Source organism: Austrofundulus limnaeus, unplaced genomic scaffold, assembly GCF_001266775.1.
Source record: "Austrofundulus limnaeus strain Quisiro unplaced genomic scaffold, Austrofundulus_limnaeus-1.0 Scaffold112, whole genome shotgun sequence".
Lineage (NCBI taxonomy): Eukaryota > Metazoa > Chordata > Actinopteri > Cyprinodontiformes > Rivulidae > Austrofundulus > Austrofundulus limnaeus.
Genome location: NW_013952514.1, coordinates 418,700 through 428,973, shown reverse-complemented (window position 1 = coordinate 428,973; position 10,274 = coordinate 418,700). Strand labels below are relative to the sequence as shown.

General features: G+C 37.1%; 1 protein-coding gene across 1 annotated transcript in view; it reads right to left on the bottom strand.

Moving 5' to 3' along the window:
- The window catches only part of cdkal1 (CDK5 regulatory subunit associated protein 1-like 1), a 276,863-nt gene that overhangs the window by 147,265 nt on the left and 119,324 nt on the right, over positions 1 to 10,274 (bottom strand). Inside the window, exon 8 of the mRNA XM_014014250.1 lies at positions 9,791 to 9,894. Within this exon, the coding sequence (XP_013869704.1) occupies positions 9,791 to 9,894 (104 nt within the window). The remainder of the gene's footprint in view (positions 1 to 9,790; positions 9,895 to 10,274) is intronic.

Here is a 10,274-nt window from a genome sequence, read left to right as displayed (position 1 = left end):
TGTGTGTGTGTGTGTGTGTGTGTGTGTGTGTGTGTGTGTGTGTGTGTGTGTGTGTGTGTGTGTGTGTGTGTGTATAGACAGGCCGAGGTCGAGAACATGGCCTGAAAGTTAATTTAAGTCTCCTACTGCCACCTATTGACGGAACAGGGAACTGCCAACCCCTCCCCCACAGTGTTGTGCAGCAGCAAAACTCACTCAGCCTTTAGGTGGAAAACAAGAGAAGAAAAACAGACAGAGAGAGGAAACATGGAAAAAAAAAGAAATAAGAGAATTGTTATTTTATTGAGACAATTTAAAAAAACCAAAAAGTGTTTTGTAAATGCCCACAACAGCAGCTTACCAGTTCTCTATTTTTAAAAAAACATGTCTATTTAGCTCATATGCAGCAGTTTAAATTTCATTAATCATATACTTCACGCTTTACTTTTTTAGAAAACGATCATAAAACAAACTCCTAAAATGAAAAAAAAAAACACCTATAAAAACGTTGAAGTTTGAAAAACTGTTTTACACAAAACACACTGGATTCTGTGCAGTAAGGGATGCGTGGAGTAAACCACTTCATTGCTGATGCACTTTTCTTGTTTTGCAGAGTTACAAATTTAGTATACATTACAAAAATAGCACAGATGTTAGCCCCTAAAGTAATAAGCAGCAGTAAAAAACAGATGGAACAGAATAAGACATTCAGCAGCACAAACGGAAACACATTTCAACAGACGTGCAGCAGGTCTGTAATGTAAGGTGACTGTCAAAGGTTTTAAACTATTCTGATGTGGCAAAGTGGAACAGAGAGAGGAGGGGTGTGGACAAGTTCACAGAGGACAGAGCAGATGGTGTCTGCTGGACTTACACAATTACACTCACATTTACACACACACAAACAAGTGCACACAGGCACACAACACACTGGTGACATAATAGCAGCATGCCAGGTGTGTGGTTGGTGGCCTGCAGTCTGGCATTGAGTGGAAGCCGCGCTGAGTGTGTCAGTGTATATGTGCTCTCTTTGTGTGAAAGGGGCCCCCTATTCACTACTCTCTGCTGCCAGCTTGGCACTAAATCACAGGGGAAGACGGTACACTCACACCCACACACACACACACACACACGCAAACGCATGAGCAAGCAAACGCACCCAACACACACAACACCCTCTGCTGTCTTTTTTGTCCAGCCTGGGGAGAGAATTAAAAGAGGTCAAAGCAAAATACAGAGGCAAAGACACAAATGAAGGACAGCAGCAGTTTTTAGCTGAAGTTTAGGAGTCAAACGCAGAAAACGGACTTAATACGACACAAGAAGCGAGACAAGAAAATAACAGTCCGCTCTCTTCTTTGGAGCCCCTGTGGCTTTCAGCTTGTCAAATGGAGAATAAACAGACACACACTAACACACAAAGAGCCTCATGTCCATGCATAATGAGTGGTGTGGAGGTGAGGCTGCAGCTGGGTTACACAAACCGTGCCTGAAGAGACAGCCTTAGGGAGGGAAAAAAAGTGTGTTTATGAGTGTGAGCAAGCACAAATAAAATAAAAATATCACATTAGTGCTTTATCCCACTGATAAAAAAATGCTAAAATGAACTTTTTCTCTTCACATTTTTATGTTCACAACAATTTAAGTAAAATTGAAGCTAATTAGACTTTGCTTTTGTAGCCTCTATAACGCTGTTCTACACAAACAACACATGGCCATCTTTGCATTTAATGTAGTCATAATTTGCATCAATGATAAACCTGCATTTAAAATGTAAAAACGCTTCACTGGGATAAAATTTATCAAAGCAGATTTTCTGAGGCTGACTATCTATAAAGCAAAGCAGATACTTTAGATATGAACTGGGACTGTGCCATTTATCTTTCATAAAACTGTTATGAGTTTTATCAAAGTTAACTAACAAATAACATAATTGTAGGAAAAAAATGCATACATATTTAAATTGTTTTTTTTTTTTTTGTTTTTTTTTTGGTTAGGGTCTTTGTTTAAGCTTGTTGTTTATTTAAGATACTGGGTGTAAAAATGCTGCTCTGCATTTTTTTAAATCATAACAGCTAATTACACTGTCTCCATTCTGTTTGTGTCAATTTTACACAAAGAAAAGCAATCTTTGTTGTCACAGAAAGTAAAGCTGTAGGAATTTGCTGGCTTAAATTAAAAACCATAAATAAACTAAGCACAAAACGTAAGAAAATTTGTGTTTGGGAGGTCATTTCTTTGTTGTAACAACGCTTCTTGACAATAAATCTTATACTGTTGGAAAGCCTGTTAATTTCCCTTTTAAATAGTGCCTCATTTGTAAGGAACATGCATTTGTGGAATGAGCAGTAGAGCTGAGTGTGTGGGTTGCGCACATGAAAGATTTGCCAAACCTTTTCTGCCCAACGGCTTATTTTACTGTTGCTACTGACTCTTGTGTTTTGTGTTTAAAAAAAAACTTGTTAGAACTGTGCCTAACTGGAACAGCTTTATATATATAATTCATCGTTTCAGTGTTTGCACACACACAACTTGTTATTGCTGCCTGAAGCTTTGGTACAGTACTGGTGACATAATGTATTGCAGAAACTGTGGCGCATATCTCCCTGTTGCTGTAGTCTGAACTGTTTCTCAGTTACAGCGTGCATGGAGAACCCTCTGTCTGTGTGGAAACCATCAGCGAGTTATTGGCCTGGAAGCGATTCAGAAAATCCATTTTAGCCTCTCCATGAGAGCTCTTCCATCGGATAATGAATTTGACTGCACACACAGAAAATGTGTTTGCATGCTCAGCAGTTTTCTGCTTTCTAATAAATGGCACTTTGGTGAATAAACTGTGATCAATGCTCTATCAATATTTACCTCTTCCTGTTCATCTCTAGTTAAAGTCTGAGTTCAGATTTAATCGCATTTCCTTTGTTTTGTTTACCTAAATGAAACTGTCCAACTATACTCCATACACACAAATCCATATGTGTTCTCTATTCTGGAGAAAAGTGCGTTTTGACTCAGTGAACCTGTCAAATATGCTTTTGTTTCCTGCATGACCAAACATCTAGCCATGGTGATGACCAATAGTCCTCAAAAGGTTCAATGACCTTTTTCTGTGACCCAATTGAAGGTATAATTCAAAGGTACTAAACTATGGTGTGAAACCTGACAAAGCTGAATGATCCACTCAGCCATAGAGGATCATTTCTGTCTAGCCTTGGCAGACTCGTCTGACCATGTGTCGCATAGATACAGCAGCAGAGGTAAACAGGAGCTGACACCTGTCACAGATGTTGGACCTAGCCAGAAAGCTAGCCCCATATCTGTCCGTCTATCAGGGCCTATCTGTCATATGTCATCCAGTAGGAGCCCAGAAACTAAGCAGTGTCGTTTCTGCTAATATCTGTGGTTAACGCTGATGCCAGCAGTCATGTGGAAATTGGGGGGAAATAACAAAAGCAGATGTTGCCTGTTAATATTAGTTGTTTATCTTGCCTCCACTATATCAAGTCATCTTCAAAAATAATTTGCGATGTAAAATAAATTTTAGTTGTAGTTGTAGATTTTAGTTGTTTTTATTATTGCAGACTCCCTTTCAGTCTAAATCCAAGCTGTGTCCCGAATGCTAAGATGCATATCATGCACTAATGTAGGGTGTCATGTGGGAGTGATGGTAGTGCGTCTGTATCTAAGCAACGTCACATCCTGTTTGAGACAGGGCTCTTTCAGAAACGCTTTGCTGACAGTTTCAAATGACAAGGCGTCAGCCAATGTGGGGGTTTAAAGACTTCCATTAAACAAAATTAACAAGCCAGTTTATTCTCTCTGTGCAGCCCTGGCCCCTCAATCTGACTGACTACTTTACTAACAAGCAGACTAAATATATTAAATCAAGTGTGGCATACTTTATGTGAGTTTTCTTTAAAAAGTTGTTAACTAATTAGAGCAGAATTATAGAACTTTTAAAGTGATGAGAATTTCTGGTGAAAATTGAAGGCCTTGGACTTGTGTTTCGGCAAAGAGTGTCAAAGAGTCTTGCTTTGACTCATTCATGTACATTTGAGAAATCCTTAAATCTCCTATGGTAGACATGCTGGTACATAACACCTCCCTGGAGCTCAGTCTGCAGCTGAGCTAAAGAGACAGAGGCCAATTTGTAGGTATTTAGACTATCACACTTTACACCATTTATCACACCATCCCAATTTAAGTTCTAAAGGCAGGGCATTGTGTAACTGTAGAACCTGGCAGTGAGTGGTGAAAATTCAATGTCCTTCAAGAAGGTGTTCAATCTGCTGTCTTATTATGGCATATTTTTTTAAAGCTAGGTCATCACAAATGAGAACTGGTTCTCAACTGACTTACCTGTTAAAATAAAGGTGTACCAATAAAACAAAATGTTACCATTTTTACATGAAAAATAGTGTTTAAATAAACAATCTGGTCAATTATTTCCCTTATACCAGTAGCAGTAAATTAGCTCTACAAATGGCTACAAAGAACATAGAACTGGGCATACATCTAATAACTGCCAATATCTCCCAGTGTGCAAGCCTTCTAGTTACAACGACATGACTAGACCAAGGTGATAGCTGTGTGTCACACAAGTTATATCAAATATTGTGTATTTCTATATAGAAAGGATGAGCATTTATCTACTTTTGTAAACCTGACTGGCGAATTAGAGTGTGCACCCATGTGTTGTATCAATATCTATCAGTGTTGCAACTAATATATACCAGTGACTGATAGAAAGTCTGTTTATGAGGCACTACATGTTGATAAACTGTTTTTGGCATTCCTGTTGATTTAAAATAATGGGGTGACAACTAAAACAAGCTCTGAGAGAGAGAAAGAGAGAGAGGGAGAAGAGCAGAAACAAGAGAAAATTCAGAGCCAATGGACCAGAAAGGTGATGGCTACAAAGATGTTTGCATTTGGAGAACTTGAGGAAACCAATGCAGTTGTATTCCTATCAACTTTGACCAGCTCACAAACTCAACTGAACACTGTCATATCACTCATTTTTACTTAAAATTTGTGTTGCATGAAAAAAACAACAACATACATTTATTACATACCGTAATTTAGAGTATTGTGGTGACAATATCCGTTGTGATGAACCCTGTCTGATAAACTTTGTGTCATTTTGTATTTTGGAGTCCGGACACCAAGGACAGAGAGTTCACTGAACAATTAATCACATGAAAAATTTAAATAAGGTCAATAAACTAAAATAAGGTCAATAATTTTCTTTTTCCTGGTTGTTTGTTCTGTTCGTGTCTCCCTCTTTTCAACCCCTTAGCGTAGGAAGGAGTGAACTCTAGCGTCAGGTATTTGCCAAGCACATGGTCTCATAACATTGGTAGCACAAGAGCCTCCGATCTGTCCGTAACTTTACGTAAATTTCATAAACTTCTGTAAAATTCGTAAACAGTGTACACTCAGTTCTTTTATGAAGCTTGAGGAAGACACATACAGAATAAATTGCTTGGACAGATGAGGTGAGAAGCAATTTTACAGCAGTGTGTTTTCCCAGTTTCCGGCCCAGTTCAGTTCATAAACAATTCAATAAATAAATGTTTTTTACATATGTAAATTTCATCATTATATTGTGTTAGTTTAAAATATTCTTCTAACAATGTTTTCATTTATTGCAATAATGTCTGAGAAAGTTTACCATTCAGCAAAATGTGTTATTGTGACAGGCCTACATGTGTGCAACATTAAATACATGGCACTTGGAATATAATTAACCAATGATTCACCGCAGTAGCAGGACTTTGCAACACTGATGTAGCATAAATTGATACTGCAATAATGAAAAAGTTTTGATATTTAGTGCAGCTGTACTAAAATGTTTTTAGGACACTTAAGCACCTTAAGATTAAAAGTTTCCTTTTGACACACAGGCCAACCCACACTCTTCATCTCACCATGTGTCACAAAAAACACAGACACACACACATAAGAACCTCTCTACTCCTCACCCATACAGTCATACACGCCCACAACCTTATCATTTGCGATGACATTCACAGCCTCCATTACCTGCATGCATTAACAAACCCCTCTGATGTTAAAAATTATACATTCATACATTTGAATAATTCAGATTACTCTAAAAGCTGTGCACTCTCACTCTCCCTCCGTTTTCCACATGGAATGAGAGCTATTTACTTCAAATCGCATTTGAATAAATCCTATAAATCCTTTCAAAGTTCCCTGAGATAAACCAATCAAAAAAGCCCTAAAACTGGCACAGTGGCCAATCAAAATTAACATTTAATACTTTCAGCTCATTTTTATTCACAATACATCAAATAATAAATCAAATTGCTGGGTCTATTTGTAAGACTCAATTTGTTTCAGATAAGAAAAAGGTGGCTAATAGAGTGAGACAGGGGCATCGCTGCACTTCCATAATGTATTTTAAAATCAAACAAAAATATTTTAAGAATAAATAGGTTTGCATTTTATTTATAAGTGCGGACGGAAGATGATTCTATTTGTTTAGCAAAAAGGAAAAACTTTATATATGACAGAGAAAATATTCAAGACTGAATGATGTGGGATTCAAATTACTCCTGAATTTACAATGACTTCTAACGAAACTTTATCATTCTCACCAGTGTGTGCAGATCATCATGCATGCAAAGCTGCATGAGTGAGAAGCAAATATTATCAGCAGGAATCAGAAATCTACAGTGGCAGCTTGTCTATCAGCAAAAAATTAACACCTAAATGATTTAACGGTTTTCTAACATTAAACATATAGTAATCTTCTGAAAGTGGCCATATTCGCAATAAACAAAAAGGAACTCAATGTAGAACTTTTATTTCCAATGTCTATTTTTAGTTTTAGTTTTTACACGTCTGTTTCTAACAGTCAGTTCCTCTTACTTCCTCTTCTCTGTTTTGTAAACAGCTAACTAGATGTGATGTTTTCTGCTTTGTAACACATTGTGGCTTTGGAGTATTAATAATTCATGCATTTATCTCTCTCACGCACACAAAGCACATACACGCAGTCTATGTAATTTCACATTATTTTAGCAACATTTGGCTTGATTTTAAATTTCTATTCATTGCTTATTGCTTTCAACAAAGGTGTATATTAGTTTCACTTGACATTTGAGACGTTTGTTCAAAAGGTAACTGTGTTCTAGATATTAATAGAAATAATATCTACAGTATATCATCTATATTATCAGATACATATCTGATGTTTTTCAAAGCAACTATGGTCTGAATGGTCTTGCTGCACTTCATCCAACTTTCACATTAGTGAGTTATGTAGAATATTGCTAACAACCTTGTGCCATTTAAGTCTTGGAAGTACAGACTTCTTCAGATAAGGAGTTAAAGTCCAGTTGTTTTGTCTTTGTTCTTTTAATTTGACATTTCCTGGATTACTGAGAATCAACAACAGCACATGATAGTAATGTTGGTGTCAGACCACATCAATACTAAAGTTATTGGATCGATACTTTAGATAGTTTCACTTTCAGTATGTTGATCCAATTCTAAAAATACAATGCTGCACTGCAGTAGCCAGCAAGAGGCAAGGTGCAATGTAAATATTGGACAAAACAAGCATAGCAGATAATTTAATCGGCTCTGGGACTAATTATATCAGTTCATTTTAGAAAATAATTTAAAAATTGTTTCAGAAATGATCCACACATACTACCATGTGTAGCATTCACTTATACTCAGTGTACTGAATGTGACATCACTTCTTCAGTGCCATACAGAGTTCACGTTGTAATAAAGGTTGCATTTAAAATATAATATGAAAGGCCATGCTAAAAAAGCAGATCTTAGCAAAAAAAAATACAATTGAAATTGAGCATTAGGACATGCATTGTAAACACAGCCTAATGGGGTTTCTCAAAAATATTGAAACACCTTCCTTTTTTAACTTCGCTAAAACAAGAGTAAATGTCAGATGTATTTTCATGCACATCGCCCATGTGTTAAACAGAGACGCACACAAACACACACACAGGCTCACACTAAGGTTCAAGCAGCTGGTGAGTTTGCCCTTGACTGACCAGCCTGTGGCAGTGGCACCAATGCAGCTGTTTCAGAGAGTTCTGGGTGGGATTTTATGTGTCCTTGAGAAGGGTATAAAGTTTTTTTTGTTTGTTTTCAGTTACCCTTTCATAGGTGATCAATCTGAAATCTGCATACTTCATTCTATGCCGACTTAGGCTTGGGCAGTATAAAGGTATTTTGTTATACCGCGCTATCAAAATATGAAAATGGTATAAAAAAATTATAACATATGAGTCACGTGAGGTGAAGTGCATATGAATGCTGTGACAAACATTTCCGAAGATGCCACGTTACTGACACATGTTCTGATCACCTCAGCTTATTCAGAAAACAAACAGAAGAGAGGGGGAAGCAGAGACACCCCCATATCTCCTGCCTCTATGCGTGGTAAAAAAATTAATAAATAAATAAAAAATAAAAAACATGCCACAGGCACCCCCCGTAATACCATATACCTGGTATTTATGGTCATATTGCAGTATGAAACTGAGCAAAACAGCTCAACCCAACAATTTGACTCACATCGGATGTATATTAAATCTAACTGTTAGCATTACAGTATGTATAGGTCCAAAAGAGGCTTCTAGTAGATTTGTGTTAAATTCCATCTTCAGCTTAAACATCTTTAGTGTTGGACAAACTTTTCATAAGTTGGCATAAGTTGTCTAAGAACTTAGATGTACAATGGGATTTTAAGAGGCAGAAACAAAGCACAAGACCTTAATGATTACTTTTGAGATCTACTTGTTAATTTTGTCAATATTTCTGAAGATAATCTATTTTTAAAGGTAGGAAAAAAATATATTATCACATTTATGCATATATTATCATCAACATCAAATTCCTAAAATAAAACCTAACTGTTCTACCTCTACTTTTTATGGATTTTAAAATTTCATGTTGCAATACCAGTGAAACTATAAAACTAAACCTTTTCTACACTATATTATAGGCGGACACATTTTTGTCCACAACATCATCCACCAGCATCCTCTTCAATACACAAATCATAAAACTGATAATACCCTTGCTCCCAGATAAAACAGCATGCCTATCAATGTGTAAACTTGCCCTTGTCTGACCTGCCCGAGGCTCTGATAGAAGCCTCCTGTGCAGCTCGGGATTCTGGGAGTGTGCTTTTAAGGAACAGATGCCAGGGCACAACAGCTGTTCCTCTGGCACCAGGATACAGCAAACTGGCCGAACCCTTTAACCAGGAACAAAAACAGCAACATGTGTTACTAAAACCCTCATCTCTCAATAGGACAGACAAACACACATCAACTTCTCACAGAATTGGGAATGTTAACCTTGTGGACACCATAAAATATAGACACCCATCAAGACACTTACGTACTTATTCACATTTTCCAATCTAGCCGTTATCAATATTTAGTGTATTTTATTTTACTAATCAGGCAAATCCCACTGAGATCTCTTTTTCAAGGGAGGCCTGGACCTGAAGACAACCTATTGTACATGTTTTTGGGGTCGGAGGTTAACCCAGAGAAAACCCATGCAAGCACAAAGAGAACTTGCAAACTCAGCACAGAAAGACCTCAAGTCCGGACCAGGGATCGAACCCAAGACCTTCTTGCTGTGAGGTGTCAGTGCTAACCACTGAGCCATCGTGCTGCCATCTGTTGGGAATATACTTCTTTCTGCACTTCCTATTTTATTTTTAGTGGCATATCCTATAAAAACTCAAATTCAAAGAAATACAATGATTCTTTGTGTACAAGAAGCTGCATTCACTCACCCTGGAAAGACTGTCTGGCTCTCTCCACAAGCTCGTCTATGGGGTAGCTGGCCAGGTCTCCTCGAGCGTGTTTAGTCTTGCAGTAGGTACACGCATTTAGGCACCTAGACCAACATAAGGAGACAGACAAAAGAAAAAAAGTCTAATCACTGCTGACAAAAAAAAAGAAGAAAACCATTTGGATGATGTAATTTTATATTACTGTTGTTATGCAAGTGTTAAGAATGTATTCGGAATTAATTGGCAACTGTTTTTGTTTTAATAAATGAGGACATACAAGTTATTGTGGATGAAGAGTGATGGAAACAGTAAGTGTACAAATAAACTGATGAGACATCTTAAATGATCATTCTTCCATGCTGTCAGGGTAAAAGAAAGGTCCAGGTCACCTGGAGACTTTTTTCCTAAAAATACTGTACCTTTTTTTTGTTATTTATTTATTTATTTATTTATTTATTTATTTATTTATTTATTTATTCCGTTA